This window comes from Oncorhynchus masou, chromosome 5, assembly GCF_036934945.1.
Source record: "Oncorhynchus masou masou isolate Uvic2021 chromosome 5, UVic_Omas_1.1, whole genome shotgun sequence".
NCBI lineage: Eukaryota > Metazoa > Chordata > Actinopteri > Salmoniformes > Salmonidae > Oncorhynchus > Oncorhynchus masou.
The window spans coordinates 35,550,506-35,572,100 of NC_088216.1; the positions used below are offsets into that span (position 1 = coordinate 35,550,506).

General features: G+C 42.0%; 1 protein-coding gene across 2 annotated transcripts in view; it reads left to right on the plus strand.

The window, feature by feature from the left end:
* The first annotated feature begins 495 nt into the window (after positions 1-495).
* rbl1 (retinoblastoma-like 1 (p107)) overlaps positions 496-21,595 on the plus strand; it is a 46,357-nt gene continuing 25,257 nt past the window's right edge. For both annotated transcript variants that reach the window (XM_064965457.1, XM_064965458.1), the window contains exons 1-9: positions 496-777; positions 9,207-9,340; positions 10,208-10,408; positions 11,602-11,666; positions 11,797-11,925; positions 17,947-18,104; positions 18,539-18,603; positions 18,732-18,918; positions 21,305-21,471. In XM_064965457.1, the coding sequence (XP_064821529.1) occupies positions 619-777; positions 9,207-9,340; positions 10,208-10,408; positions 11,602-11,666; positions 11,797-11,925; positions 17,947-18,104; positions 18,539-18,603; positions 18,732-18,918; positions 21,305-21,471 (1,265 nt within the window). In that variant the 5' untranslated portion in view covers positions 496-618. The remainder of the gene's footprint in view (positions 778-9,206; positions 9,341-10,207; positions 10,409-11,601; positions 11,667-11,796; positions 11,926-17,946; positions 18,105-18,538; positions 18,604-18,731; positions 18,919-21,304; positions 21,472-21,595) is intronic.

Genomic DNA, 21,595 nt, shown 5'->3' on the forward strand with positions numbered 1-21,595 from the left:
TACTGCTTGGATTCTTTACCTCCGATAGAAATACGCTGAAACATTTTTATGTAATTCATTTCATTATTCTTTTGGACAAATTTCATATTCATAAATGTAAATTTACAAACAAAACACAGTATCTTACCTTACAAACATAAATTGACCTGTATTTTAAGATAATTAAATACTCTACTAACAAAAAAAAGCTGTTAGAATAATAAGTGTATCTATGTCCCTTAATAAGGTCCTTGTAATGTGATATTATACCCCCTAGCCCAATTATCCTTTGTACATTATTTATATATACAAGTTTGTTCCCACATGTACTTCCTGTATTGATTTGTTGTTGGTAAAAAGATATTTAAAAAATAAAAGTGCTGAGGGGATAGGGTGTGTCTTTTTTGTGTTTGGACTGCAGACTTTGATTTTGAAACGCAATTCCTGTTTACGTTCCTTTGTTTGCCCTTTGGGGCCTTTACTCATTGGTCGGAAAAGATCCGTTTTCGCGCCAATTGCGCCACAGTGCATTGTGGGAATTCAATGACCGGTGGTGTGTTTGTGGTGTCTCTGGACTGCTTTGTTGACATAGATAGCTATATTTTTTAATTTCTCTGCCACTGTAACTTAGATTTACAAATGCGGGGAGACGAGTCAGATTCCGACTCCGGGCGGACGGACGAGAGCTCCGTCCGAAAGAGCTTGGAAATGCTTTGTCAGGAGCTGAATATGGACGAACAGACGGCATCTGAAGCTATGCAAAACTTCAAGTCGATTTGGAATACATACACACTGGAGGTAAACTAGCCAGCTAACTAACAGTAGCTAGCTATATTATTAAACTAGGTAGTTAATAGGTTTAGATAGTCGTAGTCTCTTAGCGGTACTTTCTTTAACGTTGGGAGCAGATATTGTGGGATCAACAATGCGCCCGGACATGGACGGTCTTAACTCTCCTGTCGCGTGTGTTCAGCGTAACGTAAATGTTAAGCTATTATCCCCTCTTCATATTTGGTAACGTTAGTTGTGTTAGCAATGTTACTAACGTTGTTTGTTTTGAAAGTTAGTTGTTTAGCGCATATAGCAATTAGCTAGCTAACGTTAGCTGAACATAGTAAATAACACTTTTCCATCAACCAGCCCACTTGCCAAGACAGGGAACTGGTAATTTGCGACATCGGTCACAATGCTAGACTTTAGGTTGTCTTATCTAGTCAACTAATTTGTGAACACACCAGTCGCGGTCAGTTCCGTTAAAGATTATGGAGGACGATTTTTTAATGAACTCATTGTAACTTAAGGTGACCAGTTTTCTGAAATTAAAACCGGGGGACATTTCCAGTTCGGCGGTAAATATATCATTAAAATATCCAATGTTATTATCTATGAAATAAAAAAATGGGGACAATTCCGGTTTCGTGTATTTAGTCTAACGGGCACGCTGGGATAGTGAAAACAACTATACTACAGAAACACTACAGAGAAGACAGAAAAAGTTAGTCTGTCTGTAGTGTTTCTGTAATATACACTGCTCAAAAAAATAAAGGGAAAACTTAAACAACACAATGTAATACATTTCACATGCTGTTGTGCAAATGAAATTATAGGCATTTAGCAAGACCCCCCCCCCCCAATAAACGAGTGGTTCTGCAGGTGGGGGCCACAGACCACTTCTCAGTTCCTATGCTTCCTGGCTGTTTTGGTCTCTTTTGAATGCTTGCTGTGCTTTCACTCTAGTGTGGTAGCATGAGACGGAGTCTACAACCCACACAAGTGGCTCAGGTGGTGCAGCTCATCCAGGATGGAGATATGGCAAGAAGATTTGCTGTGTCTGTCAGCGTAGTGTCCAGAGCATGGAGGTGCTACCAGGAGACAGGCCAGTACATCTGGCCGTAGGAGGGCAACAAGAGACGTGGAGAATGTTCTGCTGCCTGCAACATGCTCCAGCATGACTGGTTTGGCGGTGGGTCAGTCATTTTGTGGGGTGGCATTTCTTTGGGGGGCCGCACAGCCAGAAGTAGCCTGACTGCCATTAGTTACCGAGATGAGTTCCTCAGACCCCTTGTGAGACCATATGCTGGTGTGGTTGGCCCTGGGTTCCTCCTAATGCAAGACAATGCTAGACCTCATGTGGCTGGAGTGTGTCAGCAGTTCCTGCAAGAGGAAGGCAATGATGCTATGGACTGGCCCGCCCGTTCCCCAGACCTGAATCCAATTGAGCACATCTGGGACATCATGTCTCGCTCCATCCACCAGTTGCACCACAGACTGTCCAGGAGTTGGTGGATGCTTTAGTCCAGGTCTGGGAGGAGATCCCTCAGGAGACCATTCACCACCTCATCATACATCAAAGTTGGATCAGCCTGTAGTGTGGTTTTCCACTTTAATTTTGAGTGTGGCTCCAAATCTAGACCTCCATGGATGTGTGTGTATATATATTTATGTATTTCATTTTTGATAAATTTATACATTTCTAACCATATTTTCACTGTCATGGAGTATTGTTTGTGAATGTTTTTTAAATTATTTAAAAAATATCAATTGAAATATTTAGTTCAGGCTGTAACACATGTGGAATAAGTCAAGAGGTATAAATACTTTCTGAAGGCACTGCACACCATGGTGCTACCCTAGAGGGTGCTGTTCAGACTACTGTAGACCATTGCAAAAACAGTCCGTTTTAATCAATTATTTGGTGACGTGAATATTTTTAGGCTACTTTTCAATTCGCAAGTCAGTTAAAAAGTCTGCCAAGCCTTCCCGCTCAAACCAACAAAATGCATATTCTTCCACTAGGGGGTCTTGATTGTGTACAATAAATGTTATGGCAATCCTGCCATTATTTTGAGATATATCTTGTTCTCAGGCTGTGGACATCATGTGTGTAGTGATCCAATATCCATGCCATTTGACAGTTATCACTGGCCCTTGCTCAGCCTTATTCACCAAGAGCCCAGCGCCAAGCCTTCTTGCTAGCAAAGTTGCTGCTAATGTTCACCACACACAGGTAAATCGCCTGTTCTGAATTAACGCCTGTTCTGATTTAGTTTTTTTGTTTCTAAATGCATTGACAAGGGACTTGACAATGACTTTTTGAAAGGTTGCATAAAGTAGGGTTAAATATTTGGGACACACACACTCTGACCAAAAAGTCATTTTGTTGGCATTTATTTATTTAACCCTTTTTTAAAACATTTGTACCGTGTCAGCTCGGGGATTCGAAATTGCAACCTTTCGGTTACTCGTCCAGCGCTCTAACCGCGAGGCTACCTGCCGCCCCAGTACTTGCTGTGCTGTTTAGCTGTTCAGTTTCATTCTCAACTAGGAATTCATCATGCTTGTCAAGCAGTGAAGTTTTCAGCTTTGTCTGTCCGTGGCCTCTCTTCCTCGGTGCGCAGTGTCACTGTGTCCGTTTCCATCTTATCCAGCCGTGTAACATTTCACGCAAACCCTGTCTCTTGACTGCATGGAAGTAGCGGTCCTTGCATCGAGCATGGTGGCGACACAGTAGATTCTCAGAAAGAGCCACCAAATCGCCTGTTCACAGCATCTACTGGAGTACATTTCCAAGTTAACCCGATGGTCTGTGTTGGCATTTTTGTTCAGCAGGCGTGTCAATGCCTTGACACAGGGTCTGCTGCAGACGCAGTTATGACATATTATCGTTAATGTGATGACCTATTTATCGAAGAGTTAACTAAGTTTATAACTAAGTTTATAATTACGTAATTAAATTAATCCATTAACCATTAACTCCGTAACCTGGGGCACCACAGGAAAAGTTTGTTTAATGAGTTGACGATTCTTGATTAACTCGAATATCATTTTCAAAGCAGTCACTTAATTAATTTCACCAGCCGCGTTATGAAAGTTGCACAATTTGTAAATCTGCACAATCCTGGGTCTCATTAAATTGTTCTGTACCACACAAATTGAGTATTTATTTACTAACAAGCTAAATGATAACATGAGATACACGAACACACAGTCTAGGCTATTGATTAGAACTTACAATGTACAATGGCAACAGGTCCCTAGAAGACCAGCACAATATGACACGTGTTGCACAAGATGGAGATTTAAAGAGCGAGTGCACGAGAGAACACCTGGGATACATTTGTAAACCATGCTTAGTTTCACCCTAACTCCTTGCCCTGAACTGCTGCTCTTATGGGTCAGAATTATAATGGATGTATTTATGTGTTGAAGGTCTCGATTGGGTATCTCTTCGTGGAATGAGTTCCGCTTAGTGGGATAGGTTTGGCTGACGCCCTTTTCTTTCGTTACTGGGTGTAAGTCTCAGACATCGTGTGGAGAATCGATGTACTTTCTCTTGGTTGTCGGTTTCCTTGCACCTGTTCTGTGAGTGTAGTCTTCTTAGGAGGCTAATCAGCCGTGTCGGCGCTCCCAGCTTGGGTAGGAGGGCAGTGTAGACTACCAATGATTTGAAGAGAATAAACAGTTGGTCCTTCTTGAATTCACCTTCTTAGATACAGCGCTTATACAGAATAGCTACTCCACCATAAACTTGAATGTTCAGAGATTTTCTTTTGTCTTCAACCTCGTGTTGCATTTCGGGGTCACGACAAGTCGTAAATCTCGGCTGCAGCGCGTGGTCAACTTAGTCTGCGTGTAAATTCCGTCTTTGACATGGTCTCTGGGTTCCCTGGGGCGTATCTCGTTTCAAGGTATTAGGATTTAGTAGGATCTCATTTAGATGACTAAAATCAGTCTTATCGTCACCAAAATATTCTCTTTCAGCTGGATATTCTCTACACAACAAAGTATGTAAACAGCACATATACATTGAAAACTCAAGTTACAATGTTTGTCATAACATCTTTATTTAACTATAAATAACATAACAAAATCAACATTAATTTTCATATTCCATCTACCATTGTTACCATACCATTTTGTCTGATTAAATATAATTTCCCAAAGTCCATTTATTTGACCTGTATTTCCAGGCTGTAAACTCTTCCTAAGGCGCACACATTCCAGTCCCTCACATTAGAGACTAGGAAAGAGTTGGGCTGCTGCCTTATACTTTACGATGGGCGTGAGGTCATAACAACCCCCCCCCCGTCAATCCCTCTATACCTCTCCCCTTCTGCGGGAGGGAAAGATCTCTGTAGAGCTGTGATCCATTGTAACCTGATAACAACAGGCCAGTCATGACACAGTTGATGAGCTTATTTCGCAAGTCAGTTGTTTGAATGGAGCTAGGAGTGTGTTCATGTTTCAAACTTGTTCTCAAATGCCATTGAAATGGCAGCAGCGGTATGAGAACCAGCACATTCTTGAGCATGCAATATGGCTTTCCTCCGTACTAAATCCACGTCCTCATGAGGCTGACATTGCTGGTCCAAATGTCAGTCGTGAAGCTAATGGCAGTGACGCCCATATCAAAATCAAATCAAATGTATTTATATAGCCCGTCGTACATCAGCTGATATCTCAAAGTGCTGTACAGAAACCCAGCCTAAAACCCCAAACAGCAAGTAATGCAGGTGTAGAAGCATGGTGGCTAGGAAAAACTCCCTAGAAAGGCCAAAACCTAGGAAGAAACCGAGAGGAACCAGGCTTATGAGGGGTGGCCATAGCAGGTAACTCATTGATGTGCATTTTCAACAATAATGTGTAACTCCGGTAGGGCAACGTCTGAAAAATAATACCTACCTGGTAGTGTGTACCGGGGCTCGAGGTGCTCAACCAGTCGGCAAAAGCCAACATCATCCACGACAGAGAAGGGTTGATGAATCCCATTATCTTGGCATTACTGGATTTGCCCTTTTTGAGTTGTCTCGCTGAAATGTTCTTCGTATTTCAAATGACTGCTCGACTACCTACGTTATATAGGTATGCACGTCAGCTTTGATATTCGTTTTGCACATTGGGGGGGTTCTACTAAGCTAAAAAGATAAAATAAGATGGTCATACCAAGGATCATTTTTCTATTTGATTTTGGACCCCTTAGGGTATCAAAGGATTATATAGCAGAAGTATTTGAAACATTCGATTTGGCATCAATGCTATTAGGGAAAACGGGGATACCTAGTCAGTTGTACAACTGAACGCATTCAACTAAAATGTGTTTACCACATATAACCCAAACTCTCTGAATCAGAGAGGTGTGGTGGGCTGCCTTAACTTCTTACGGCTGAAATCCCATTAACGGGATCGATATGACAACATCCAGTGACAGTGCAGGGCGCCAAATTCAAACAGAGATCTCATAATTAAAATTCCTCAAACATACTCTTTAAAATGGTGTATAATACTTGTAACTTGTTAGGTCAGCACCTAGTCACAGAAAAACACAGCCATTTTTCCAGCCAAAGAGAGGAGTCACAAAAAGCAGAAATGGAGATAAAATTAATCACTAACCTTTGATGATCTTCATCAGATGACACTCATAGGCCTTCATGTTACACAATACATGTATGTTTTATTCGATAAAGTTCATATTTATATCCAAAAATCTGTTTACATTGGTGCGTTATGTTCAGTAATGTTTTGCTTCCAAAACATCCGGTTATTTTGCAGAGAGCCACATAAATTTACCGAAATACTCATAATAAACATTGATAAAAGATACAACTTATGTATGGAATTATAGCTATACTTCTCCTTAATGCAATCTCTGTGTCAGATTTCAAAAAAGCTTTACGGCGAAAGCGCTCCATGCAATAATCTGAGTACAGCGCTCAGACAAAAACAAGCCATACAGATACCCGCCATGTTGTGGAGTCAATAGAAGTCAGAAATAGCATTGTAAATATTCACTTACCTTAGATAATCATCAGAATGCAGTCCCAGGAATCCCAGTTCCACAATAAATGTTTGATTTGTTCGATAAAGTCCCTCATTTATGTCCAAATACCTCCTTTTTGTTTGTGCGTTTAGTTCACAAATCCAAATTCATGAGGCGTGAGTACTTGGTCCAGACAAAAGTCAAAAAGTTCCATTACAGTTCATAGAAACATGTCACACGATGTATAGAATCAATCTTTAGGATGTTTTTAGCATAAATCTTCAATAATGTTCCAACTTGACAATTCCTTTGTCTTTAGAAATGCAACGGAACGCAGGTCGCTCTCACGGCCACGCGTGTGACCAGCTCATGGCCTTCTGCCAGACACCTGGTTGAAACAGCTCACATTCGCTCCCCCTTCACAGTAGAAGCCTGAAACAAGGTTCTTAAGTAGAAGCCTGAAACAAGGTTCTTAAAGACTGTTGACATCTAGTGGAAGCCTTAGGAAGTGAAATCGGACCAAATTTACACCATCTTGGATAGGAAAAGAGTTAAAACTACTAACCTCAGATATCCCACTTCCTGGTTGGATTTTTTTTCTCAGATTTTTGCCTGCCATATGAGTTCTGTTATACTCACAGACATCATTCAATCAGTTTTAGAAACTTCAGAGTGTTTTCTACCCAAATTAATATGCATATCTTAGCTTCTGGGCCTGAGTAGCAGGCAGTTTACTCTGGGCACCTTATTCACCCAAGCTACTCAATACCTCCCCTCTCATGGCTGGGGGGCAGTATTGAGTAGCTTGGATGAATAAGTTGCCCAAACTAAACGGCCTGCTCCTCAGTCTCAGTTGTTAATATATGCATATTATTATTAGTATTGGATAGAAAATACTCAAGTTTCCAAAACTGTCAAAACATTGTCTGTGAGTATAACAGAACTGATATTGCAGGTGAAACCCTGAGGAAAATCAAACCAGGAAGTGGCTTCTATTTTGAAAACTCCATGTTCCATAGCCTGCCTTTGCTCCATTTAAAGGGATATCAACCAGATTCCTTTTCCTATCGCTTCCTCAAGGTGTCAACAGTTTTTAGACATAGTTTGCGGCTTTTATTTAGAAAAATGGTGCCAGCAGCGTTTTGTATGTGTAACAGAATTTGGGCATCCATTGCCTTTCCCTCTCCGACTGAAAAAGACAGTTGCGGTTGATATATTATCGATTATATATTTTAAAAACAACCAGAGGTTTGACATGTTTCTGTGGACATTACGGATACTATTTGGAATTTGTCTGCGTTGTCGTGACCACTCTTTCCTGTGGATTTCTGAACATAAGGCGCCAAACAAACTTTATGGAACAAAAGGAACATTTGTGTAACTGGGAGTCTCGTGAGTGAAAACATCTGAAGATCAAAGGTAAACGATGAATTTGATTGCTTTTCTGATTTTCGTGACCAAGCTACTTGATGCTAGGTTTACATAATGTTTTGTCGAGCGATCGATAAACTTACACATGCTTGGATTGCTTTCGCTGTAAAGCATATTTTCTAAATCTGACACTACAGGTGGATTAACAATAGACTAAATGTGTTTTGCTATATTGCACTTGTGATTTCATGAATATATATTTTTTTAGTTATATTATTTGAATGTGGCGCTATATAATTATCCCGTTAACGGGATGGCAGCCATAAGAAGTTAATTGACATCCACATCATCGGCGTCCCGGGATTCGATCCATATATACTCCACTTTTTTAAAACTGGTCCCGGGTCCCTTCAGGTGAGGCTTGTGGGCGTCCTAGAACAAAATGTGTTTGAGACTCACCTTCCCACAGAGTGGTCAACACACTGAAATGACCCAACTGTTCGGGAGCTACAGACCAAAGTTGTCAGAAGATGCTGTCCCGACTTCAGACGAGTCCCGTGGGGATTTTGGGAGTAGTAGAGCAAAACCGAGAATGCCATCCTGTTCGTGTCATCTTTCCACATAAGGGTCATAATAGTTTGTAGGCCAAACCGTTTGCACGGTTATCGTATTCTTTCTTTTTTTTTGTGCCGGGGGGGGTGTCTCTCATGGTCTGACAAACACCACTGTAGCTCTGCCACCGTTCACCGTAGAATCGTAAGGGTGATATCAGCGGATGTGGTGTATTGAGACAGCCCATGCAACAAAAAAATATATCTCTAGCTTAAATAGACAGATTGATGGGGATTTTTTAAATGTTAATTTGATTTCTGCGGGGCTGCTGAAATTGTAGAAGGGTTAAAATAGTCATAAGTAGTGGTGTAGCACACACCCCTGCAGACACTTCTGGCTGGGGTTACCCCCAACCCTCCAAATTAGTGTGTATTCATACTTTTTTACTGTATTAAAAATCATACCGTCTACCCCGATATACGGTATAGCATAAAGCACTGTGACTTACTGTCATTTTCCATACACTTCTGACTTGTCTTTCTTTCAGGGGGAAGTAGTTCATTGGCTAGCCTGCTCTCTCTATGCAGCCTGCAGAAAGGGTTCCACACCCACTGTGGGTAAGGGGGTGATGGAAGGCAACTGTGTGTCCCTGACTCGAATACTCAGGACGTCAAAACTGAGGTCAGTGATAAGAAGCTTGGTCCCCAAACCTCCCACAATTACATGTGGCAGGCATTTGATAAGGGGAGAAGGGTGGAGATCTTAGAAACTAACAATGTCACTGAGGGAGAGAGGGTAATGTATAACGTTTACATTGTCAGGATATTTTATTGTTATCCATCAGGGATCCTCTGGGAGGAGAAGAGAGTCTGGTATCAATAACCATGACAGCCTTGAGTTGGGGAGGAGTGAGTACTTTGGGTTAGAGGTCAGGTTAGATGAAGTGAGGAAGAACTGGTATCACTAAGGTTCTGTCTAGCAGCAGAGATGCATTTGCTGTTCAGTTTTGGTGGAGGAGGAGACTCAGCCTAGGAGAAAAGGTTAAATATTAGTGCTTGTGTGAATTTTTTTTGTTTGTTGTCTGAATACAGGTGTTGCGACCCTTTGGGAAGAATTAAACTTGGTTAAGCTTATCTATCGAGTGTCTGTGAGGTTGGTCACTCTGACAAATTAGAACCTAACAGTACAATCCATGTGTGAAAAGCTTTTTAGGGACTTACCTAGAAAGACTCACAGCTGTAATCACTGCCAAAGGTGATTCTAACCAGTATTGAATCTGTATGTTAATGGGATATTTCTATATTTCATTTTCAATAAATTTGCAAACATTTTTAAAAACATGTCTTCACTGGGTCATTATGGGTTATTGTGTTTAGATGGGTGAGAACCCCCCCCCCCCTCCAATGTAATCCATTTTTAATTCAGGCTTTAACACAACAAAATGTGTAGTAAGTCAAGGGTAAGAATACTTTGATGGCACTTATGTGCACTATGATTCTTTCCATCACTCGTAAGTTAATGTAATTTATTTTCATACATTGGTTTCAGTTTGATTCAGTTCTTCAACAAGATGAAGAAATGGTCGGATATGTCCAACTTATCTCAGGAATTTCGGAATCGCATGGGCCGCCTGGAGAGAACCTTTGAAGTGTCAACTGTGATCTTTCGGAAGTTTGAGCCCATATTCATGGACATGTTCCAGGATCCTCAAGGGGAGCCCCCACGACAGCCTAGAAGCAGAAAACACAGGTATAGGCCTACACCTCGCTCCCTCTCTAGCCCCATTTCCTTTTTCTGCCTCAGTTTGTCCTTCTCTCTCCCTCTGTCTCCCTGTTTGTCTGCCCCCCTATATTTTAGTTCTAAAGCCTTAAATAATTAGCTTAAATAAACTGTTCCATTTTGGGAAATTGCATTCACAAATGAATGCGACTATTTTTAGTGTTTGCTGTAGTACAACAGACTCTCTGGTACACTTCAAATTTATTTAGTAGTGTTTACATGGTTCCAAACAGTCAGAAACATTGTTGTAATCTATACAGCACCTGTTTGGCACACTGTCGGGCGCTCGCTCGCTGTCTGTCTGTCGGGCGCTCGCTCGCAGTCTGTCTGTCGGGCGCTCGCTCGCAGTCTGTCTGTCGGGCGCTCGCTCGCAGTCTGTCTGTCGGGCGCTCGCTCGCAGTCTGTCTGTCGGGCGCTCGCTCGCAGTCTGTCTGTCGGGCGCTCGCTCGCAGTCTGTCTGTGGGGCGCTCGCTCGCAGTCTGTCTGTGGGGCGCTCGCTCGCAGTCTGTCTGTGGGGCGCTCGCTCGCAGTCTGTCTGTCTGTCGGGCGCTCGCTCGCAGTCTGTCTGTCTGTCGGGCGCTCGCTCGCAGTCTGTCTGTCTGTCGGGCGCTCGCTCGCTGTCTGTCTGTCGGGCGCTCGCTCGCTGTCTGTCTGTCGGGCGCTCGCTCGCTGTCTGTCTGTCTGTCGGGCGCTCGCTCGCAGTCTGTCTGTCGGGCGCTCGCTCGCAGTCTGTCTGTCGGGCGCTCGCTCGCTGTCTGTCTGTCGGGCGCTCGCTCGCTGTCTGTCTGTCTGTCGGGCGCTCGCTCGCAGTCTGTCTGTCTGTCAGGCGCTCGCTCGCAGTCTGTCTGTCGTGCGCTCGCTCGCAGTCTGTCTGTCTGTCGGGCGCTCGCTCGCAGTCTGTCTGTCTGTCGGGCGCTCGCTCGCTCTCTGTCAGTCAGTCGGGCGCTCGCTCGCTCTCTGTCAGTCGGGCACTCGCTCGCTCTCTGTCAGTCGGGCGCTCTCTCGCTCGCTGTCAGTCGGGCTCTTGCTCTCTGTCTGTCACTCTCTCTTTACCAAAGATCTCATCACTTTTGAAATATTAATTGCATGTTTCAGACGATTGCATGAAATGCTACCTATGACGTCCCATAATGGAAACCCCATCTCCCCTCTCACTATGTTAGGCGCCTGCCCTGTCACGTCAGCGATGTATTCAAATTCTGCTGGACCCTGTTTGTGTACACTAAAGGTAAGCTAGGAAATGTAATCAGTTTTCTTTAGCATGTTTTAACCAATGTGGGAAATTCTGTTTTAATTTAACCCAATGCATTCAGTCCCACCTATTTGTGACATAATCTACTCCCCGATTTTGATTGTAGGAAATTTCCGTATGATTGGCGATGACTTGGTGAACTCATACCACCTCCTGCTCTGCTGCTTGGACTTGGTGTTTGGAAATGCCCTGCTATGCTCCAACAGGAAAGACCTTGTCAACCCACTTTTCAAAGGTAGCAAGCTGTAATTGATGTAAAAGTAGGGCTGGACGAAATGGCAAATAAATTATCACTAAATAGATTTTTTTAAGCATTTTTCACTCGATAATGATAATTATCACGATATTAATCAAATAATGTTTAAAAGGTGCATATCCGCTTCAGACTCTAGAATGCCTGAACAAACCAAAGGCTTTAATGTTTCTTATTGTCAGAAGTAGAACTCACAAATAACATTTAACTGTAAACCCTTACAAGTTATGAACAATAAATAAAAAATATGCATTATAACTGTTTGCCAAATGGCACATAACAGTTGAAGTTAGGGTAGTTGTCTTAAAAGTTACAAGCAAGAAAGACAAGTCTGTCTCTGGTTTCTGGCTTTAAATCTGCCCTATGGCAGGTCACTATGTTGTCACCTGTGCTAAAAACACACTCTCGGGGGGAGCTGGTCGCAGGAATGCCCAGGTAGCACTTTGACAGGTGGCTGACTTGGGGAAAGCTTTTTTTTGGAGGATCTTCCGCCAGTCCAGTGGATTGATTTCACTGTCAGCGTCAGGAGACGGAAGGTAGCAGCTGAGTTCCTTTTCTACCAGCTGGATTTCTGTAAGACCTGTGGTGGTGGAATATGGATTTTTGAAAAAAACTGCCCAGTGACTTTCTCTTTTTACCTGTCAGTTGTGGTGAAGCAGCAGCAACGTCTCCCTGTGCTGGGCTTGGGTTTTCATGTCCCTCATTGATCATCTCTGAGACAGCCAAGGGTCGACCAACGAGGCAATGTCCAGGAGGTCATCTGTGGCTAGGTCATCATATTTCTCATTCAGATAGTCCATGACTCGTTTTGATGGTTTGGGTGAATTTTGTGACCTCTGTATTGAATAGGTAGTACTGGCTTCAGGTAAGACACACTGACATAAGACTCACCAGACAGAGCATTTGTGATTTTTAGGAGTGGGGTCAATGGCTGGTTGATGGACTCAAGAACACCTACAGTTGAAGTCAGAAGTTTACATACAAACTCAGTTTTTCACCATTCCTGACATGTAATCCTAGTAAAAATTCCCTGTCTTTAGGTCAATTAGGATCACCACTTTATTTTAAGAATTGGAAATATCAGAATAATAGTAGTGATTTATTTCAGCTGTTTTTAATTTCATCACATTCCCAGTGTGTCAGAAGTTTACATACACTCAAATTAGTATTTGGTAACATTGCCTTTAAATTGTTTACCTTGGGTCAAACGTTTCGGTAGCCTTCCACAAGCTTCCCACAATAAGTTGGGTGAATTTTGGCCCATTCCTCCTGACATGGGATTGAGATCAGGGCTTTGTGATGGCCACTCCAATACCTTGACTACTTAAGCCATTTTGCCACAACTTTGGAAGTATGCTTGGGGTCATTGTCCATTCGGAAGATCCATTTGCGACTAAGCTGTTGCTTCAATATATCCACATTTTTACCTCCCTCATGATGCCATCTATTTTGTGCACCAGTCCCTCCTGCAGCAAAGCACCCCCACAACATGATGCTGCCACCCCCGTGCTTCACGGTATGATATTTGTCCCCATGTGCAGTTGCAAACCGTAGTCTGGCTTTTTTATGGCGGTTTTGGAGCAGTGGCTTCTTCCTTGCTTAGCAGTCTTGCAGGTTATGTCGACATAGAACTCCTTTTACTGTGGATATAGATACTTTTGTACCTGTTTCCTCCAGCATCTTCACATGGTCCTTTGCTGCTGTTCGGGGATTGATTTGCAATTTTCACACACCCACCAAGATACGTTCATCTCTGGGAGACAGAACGCGCCTCCGTACTGAGCGGTATGACGGCTGCATGGTCCCATGGTGTTTATACTTGCGTACTATTGTTTGTACAGATGAACGTGGTATCTTCAGGCATTTGGAAATTGCTCCCAGGGATGAAACGGACTTGTGGAGGGCAAAAAATATATATATGTATTGGCTGATTACTTTTGATTTCCCATGATGTCAAGCAAAGGGGGACTGAGTTTGAAGGTAGGCCTTGAAATATATCCACAGGTACACCTCCAATTGACTCAAATGATGTCAATTAGCCAATCAGAAGCTTCTAACGCCATGACATCATTTTCTGGAATTTTCCAAGCTGTTTAAAGGCACAGTCAACTTAGTGTATGTACACTTCTGACCCACTGGAATTGTGATTTAAGTGAATTAATCTGTCTGTAAACAATTGTAAAAATGACCTGTCATGCATGTAGATGTCCCAACCGACTTGCCAAAACTATAGTTTGTTAACTTCTTATGGCTGCAATCCCATTAACCTGTTGCGACTCTAGGGGCGGTGTTTTCATTTTTGGAGAAAAAAACGTTCCCGTTTTAAACGGGATATTTTGTCAGGACAAGATGCTAGAATATGCAAATAATTGACAGCTTTGGATAGAAAACACTCTAACGTTTCCAAAAATATAATGACATTGTCTGTGAGTATAACAGTATAATATATAATATAATATATTTTGCCGTGTTCGTGACTGCAATTTCTGGCGATTTCTCAGCTACACATGCTTGTCTAGCTTTGGCTGTAAAGCATATTTTGAAAATCTGAGATGACAGGGTGATTTAACAAAAGGCTAAGCTGTGTTCCAATATATTTCACTTGTGATTTTCATGAATAGGAAGATTTTCTAGGAAGATTTATGTCCGTTGCGTTATGCTAATTAGTGTCAGGAGATGATTACGCTCCCGGACCCGGGATGGGGAGTCACAAGATTAACGGGAGCGATATGACAACAGCCAGTGAAAGTGCAGGGCTCCAATTTCAAAACATCAAAAATCTCATAATTACAATTCCTCAAACATACATGTATCTCATACCATTTTAAAGCTAATCTTGTTGTTAATCACACCACAGTGTCCGATTTCAAATATGCTTTACAGCAAAAGCACCACAAACTATTGTTCGGTCACCACATAGCCACAGAAAAACACAGCCATTTTTCCAGCCAAAGAGAGGAGTCACAAAAACCACAAATGGAGATCAAATTAATCACTAACCTTTGATGATCGTCATCAGATGACACTCATGTTACACAATACATGTATGTTTTGTTTGATAAAGTTCATATTTATCAAAATATGATTTTACATTGGCGCTTTACATTCACTAGTTCCAAAAACATCCAGTGATTTTTGCATAGCCACATCATTCAACAGAAATACTCATCATAAATGTAGATATTAATACAAGTTATACACATGGTATTACAGATATACCTCTCCTTTAATGCAACCGCTGTGTCTGATTTCAAAAAAACTTTACGGAATAAGCAAACCATGCAGTAATCTGAGACGGCGATCAGAATAATTAGCCACAATAGCCGCCATGTTGGCGTCAACATGAACAAGAAATGACATGATAAATATACACTTTGATCTACATCAGAAAGCACTCCAGGAATCCCAGGTCCACAAATGTTTGCTTTGTTCGATAATGTATGTTATTTATGTCCAAATACCTTCTTTTGTTAGTGCGTTTGGTATACATATCCAAACGCTCATTCTGGAGGGCGAAGAGGAGGCAGAGACGGATATTGTCGTGGAGGAGGAGCATCAGCGTAGCCAGGGAGTAAAGCAGTGACAGGACTATGATACAGCTCACTTCACAACCAGAGATTACCCCGATTACTTCAAAAAGTTATATTACAGGTCAAAGAAACATTTCAAACTAAGTACAGAACCAATCATTAGGATGTTTTTAACATATAGCTTCAATAAAGTTCCAACCGGAGTATTCCTTTGTGTCTTCATGAGCAATGGAATGCAAGTGGATACCATGAGGAATAAGCGTGATAAGAAAATGGCTGACTGCCAGACACCTGATTCTGCTCTCATTCACTCCCACAACACAGTAGTCTCATTCAAATTTCTACAGATGGTTGACATCTAGTGGAACCCCTAGGCAGTGCAACATCATTAATATCTCAAGGGGATTTCATTGGGAACTCTGGTGAATACATACAAAGCTCAGATATCTCACTTCCTGTTTTGATTTCTCCTCAGGATTTTGCTTGCCAAATGAGTTCTGTTATACTCACAGACATCATTCAAACAGTTTTAGAAACTTTAGATTGTTTTCTATCCAATACTAATAATAATATGCATATATTAGCAACTGAGACTGAGGAGCAGGCCGTTTACTTTGGGCATCGTATTCATCAAAGCTACTCAATACTGCCCCCCAGCCATAAGAAGTTAACAAGAAATTTGTGGAGTGGTTGAAAAACGAGTTTTAATGACTCCAACCTAATTGTATGTTAACTTCCGACTTCAACTGTATATCTCTATAGGTGGGAGCTAAGTTCTGGGTCTTGTCACTGGACAAGACGTGTGAAATGGCTTTCTCCTGCTCCAGTGCTCTTTGCACCATCTTTTGACGTGATCCCCACCTGGTAGGCTGCTCTGTCACCAACTTGTGCTGTTCTAGGTTGTTCTTTTTGAGCAACTGCCAGGGTATCTTCTTTTTCCACGAATAGGAAAAGGCACCTACCACTTTCTTACACACTGCAATTGCTCGATCCAGTCGTTTTTATCTACCCACGCTCTGAGAAATCACAAGATTTTAATCAAATGTTAAAATCACAATCCCTTTAGTTATGTGTAAATGTAATATTTAACTTAATCGGTTGATGAACCAATCACTTCAATATACACAATTGACAAAGTTACCAATGGCCAAGTGCAGACGAAGTCCAAAACATTGCAGTCTGGTCCATTTGTTGATTTGAGCGGCCTTCACCACGTTCGCACCACTATCCGTTGTAATGTAGACCTGTCTGTCTTGACTGAGTTCCCAGGAGACGAGAGTGTCAATGAGCTTCACCCGTGTGGTCATCTGGAAAGTATGATGTTTAAAGGCATTTCGAAGATTCCACTCTGTCAATATAGTGGATAGTGAGGCTAATATAAGGCTCTGACGTGTGACTAGACCACAGATATGTAGTAGTAGCAAAATACGTAAAATCTTTAAGCAGTTCCTAAACTTTTTCCCTACAGTCGACGTAGAGTTTAGGCAGTGCAGTGTGAGAGAGATGTTTGCGGCCGGAGAGAACGTACCTGGGGTCAATTAAATTGATAAGCCACTTGAAACCTTCCTTTTCGGCTGTGCAAATTGGTAGCATGTCCTTGGCAATGCAATGCATAATAGCATTTGTGATGTCTTTTCGATGTTTGCTCGTAGGGCATAAACGCTGTCAGTGTTGACTGCTTTGGGCGAACATCCCAAGATTGGCTTGTGCTTGAGGGGCGTTTATCAATACCGTGGCACAAACTTTCAGCATGTTCCAAATAGTGATTTTGCTTCAGATGGTGAACAAGGTGTGTCGTATTACCAGACTTGGTAGCCAGCTGTCTACGACACAAGTCACACCAAACATTGCTCTGCTCTTTGTCGGACTTCAAAAAACCAAACCACCTACAAATTACAAACAGTTGAACCCTTTTTATCAATAATTTCTGAGTTGGAAGCTGCTCCTACTCCATGGCTATCACTGCCACTCTTTTCGCCTACATCACTCATTTTTCAAGGTGCTAAGTTTTTAGTGTGCCTATACCTTTCCACGTGCATATTGTCACTTCTCTGCACGTTCCTGCTGCGTCAGAGAGAAAATGTACTGCTGTACCTAATTATTCTTTATCGACAATATTGAAAATGAATCTGAACTTTTTTATATCGTTATTGAGGGAAGTAATTACCTCAATAATTATTGATATTGATTTATCGCCCAGCCCTATGTAAGTAATTTGCAACCAATAACAAAACACAGCCACATTAGAAAAGGTAATAAATAAAATGAAGCGAGCTAGATTCCACTCTGTCAACACACTCTGCTACACTTATTTGACTTACTCATTCTGACTTAAATTAAGAAAAATAGCATTATACTTTTGAATATGAGAAAGGGGCAGATTACTCAGTGGTGATGCGTCAATAAAATACTGAAGAGTGGAGATAAACAAAATGTAAAAATGTTCTTTGACCTTGGCTTCCTTTGTCCTCAGGCATGCCCAGCATCTTCAGGTTGGAAAACAACACCCCGGACGAGCCGCCATGTGTCATCGATCGGCTGTGTGAGCTACACGACGGCTTGGTGGTGGAGGCCAAGGGCATCAAGGAGCACTACTTCAAGCCATACATTAAAAGGCTCTTTGAGCGGCAGGTGAGACCCCTCATTAAAACAATGACAACCTGCTATCTGGAGGAGTACTGTGGTGGGTTAATACGACCATGCCCCCCACACACACACACAAAAGCTCAGTAATGTACACATTCCATAATCCAACCACAAACCCCTACACATAAAGTGTTCAGACACATGCCCCCCCCCCACCAGCCAAGGTCATTTCTATTCTTCTGTCAGCCCTTCTGTGGGAAGATTCCCCCATCCACAGCACATAAATACAGATGCCGGCATAATTAATTTTGAATATAGTAAATCCTGTGGGAGATAGTGACTGGAACATCTCTTTGTCTGGGCTAGAATAAAATGATCCTTGAAAATATGGGAAAGTGCATCAGTCTCGTTTGATCCCTGCGAGGGAACTGTTAAGCCCCCAGGACCCAGTGTGTTGGCTCATTCATTGTCTTCTCCAGATACTTAAAGGGAATGAGGAGCTGCTCACTGATCTTCTGGACACACCAAATTTCATAGATAACAAGTAAGTTTGTTATTGTATCCTAATCTGTCATTTGTAGAGGTGCCTAGAATGTTTTCAATCTCGGTCACGTTTGAAGCTTCTTGTGTTTAACATTGCTTATGGTCTGATAACGTGTGTGTGCCACCCAGTAAAGCGATAAACCGGGAGTATGAAGAGTATGTGCTGACTGTGGGGGACTTTGACGAGAGGGTGTTCCTGGGGGCGGATGCCGATGAGGAGATCGGGACACCCAGGAAGGCTGCACCAGAACCCCGGGCCTGCCAGCTGTCAGCCCGCATGCAGGTGGAGAGCAACCTGCAACAGCACTTTGAGAAGGTAGATAGCTGAAGCCAGTTAAATTCCTAATCATATAGCTGAAAATCAACAGGGATGAGGCTCATTTATGGCACCATCTCCGCAAACTAACTGAACAGATGTTTTTTTTCCTGATTATTCATAAAATATAGATTTTTCTAATTAAATTGCCGCATACTGCTAAAAAAAATGCCCTCTGTCTTGTCTGTGTTTGCCACATCTTTGCTAATGTCATCTCGCTAAATAATGTTGTGAATAAAATGTGAAAGAGTGAGTCCACTCTCCCATTTTCAGTCACAAATCAAAATCCTTTAAAACCTGTTTGGGATAGGCGTGCCACTAGCGGGACACCTCAACAACATCCGGTGAAATGGCAGAGCGCCAAATTCAAATTAAATTACTATAAATATGAAACGTTCATGAAATCACAAGTGTAATACATCAAAATAAAGCTTAACTTGTTAATCCAGCCGCCGTGTTAGATTTCAAAAAAGCGAAAGTAAACCATGTGATTATCAAATCATTTTCAACCAGGGAGTTGCGACACGAAAGTCAGAAATAGCGATATAATATATGCGTTACCTTTGAAGATCTTCTTCTGTTGGCACTCCAAAAGGTCCCAGTTACGTTACAAATGGTCCTTTTGTTCGATAAAGTCCTTCTTTATATCCATAAAAACTCAGTTTAGCTGGTCACGCTTCAGTCAATATTCCACTCGGTTTCCCTCCTTCAAAATGCATACAAAATGAATCCCAAACGTTCAACATTCTGTTAAAAATCGCGCAACATTTCAACGTCCTGCTACTCATGCCAGGAATATAGTATATGCATATGATTAGTATGTGTGCATAGAAAACACTCTGAAGTTTCTAGAACTGGTTCAATGGTGTCTGTGACTATAACAGAACGAGTTCCGTGGTCAAAATCGCCAGAACCTGGTCACTAAATCGACGAAGAAAAAATCAATCCGCCAGCCCATGTATTGTCTATTGGAAGGAAAAATAATTAAGAGTGAGATTACAGTTCCTACAGCTTCCACACGATGTCGCCAGTGTTGTGATTTCGGTTCAACTAAATCCTTGGTCATCTGAGTAATAGCCACATCCGGTTGTCTAGTCCACAGCTGTAAACAATGGAACCGGAAAAGTTAGTTACGTTACCCAAACTCGTGCTTATTGAATACAGATCGCTTCGTGATCAATTTGATCGTTTATTAACGTTTAGTAATACCTAAAGTTGGATTACAGAAGTAGTTTGAAGTGTTTTGTCAAAGTTTATAGGCAACTTTTTTAATTTAAAAAAATAACGTCGCGTTTAAAAAATGTGTTTTTACTGGATCTGACGGTGTTCATAAATTGACATTTTGGGTACACAAGGACCAATTTAATCGAAAAAAATACCCAATTGTGATGTTTATGGGACATATAGGAGTGCCAACAAAGAATCTCGTCAAAGGTAATGAATGTTTTATATTTTATTTCTGCGTTTTGTGTAGCGCCGGCTACGCTAATTCCTTTGTTTACGTCCCCTTCTGGTATTTCGGCGTGTTGCCTGCTATCAGATAATAGCTACTCATGCTTTCGCCGAAAAGCATTTTACAAATCTGACTCATTGGCTTGATTCACAACGAGTGTAGTTTGAATTGAGTACCCTGCATGTGAATTTTAATGAACGTTTGAGTTTTAACGAGTGCTATTAGCATTTGGCGTAGCGCATTTGCATTTATTGTTGGCAGGGGGTGCGGTTGCGTCCCGGGTGGGCCAGAGAGGTTAACAATAAAATTATCCAAACAAGTCCATCATCGTTTATAATCAAACCTTAGGTACCCTAATAAGCAAATAAACGATACAATTTAAGACGGAGAATCGTTATTGTCTTTACCAGATATAAACAAAAAGAACGCGCTCTCTCAGCCATGCGCTTGGAAACATTTTGGAAACACTACAGCCAAAATGGGAGACACTTAAAAAAAATACAACTTCTATCTCATTTTTCCAAAAACCAGCCTGAAACTCTTTCTAAAGACTTGACATCTAGTGGAAGCCCTAGGAACTGCAATCGGGGACGATTTCGCCCTATTATAAAAGTGCCAGCCAATGAAATCAGTGGTATTACTTGTTAATGGTTTGTCCTCTGATTTTTGCTTCTGTTATACTCAGACATTATTCTGACAGTTTTAGAAATTCTAGAGTGATTTCTATCCAAATCTTCCATTTATATGCATATCCTAGCTTCTGGGCCTGAGTAGCAGGCAGTTTCCTTTGGGCACGCTTTTCATCCGGACGTCAAAATACCGCCCCCTATCCCAAACAAGTTTTAAGGGGCTTAAACAGAGATCATGTGTCTCCTATGACTTTGATAAGAAATAAAACCTTGTTCTGTCGTGTGTCTGTGTGTGTGTGTGCAGAAGCGCACCCTGGCCCCCTCCACTCCTCTGACAGGCAGGCGTTACCTGAAGGAGAAGGAGCTACTGGTGACCCCTGTGTCCTCGGCCACGCAAAGCGTCAGCCGACTCCAGAGCATGGTCTCGGGCCTGCGTAGCGCCCCCAGCGAGGCCCTGATGCAGATATTCAAGTAAGCTCACATCCACTGCCTCAAATGTCCATTAGTTTATAGGGACATTTTCATGGACCCCGATCTGAGATGAAGCCTCTTCCAGAAATAAAAATGGAGAATCTATGGAGAATCTCCATTTGAA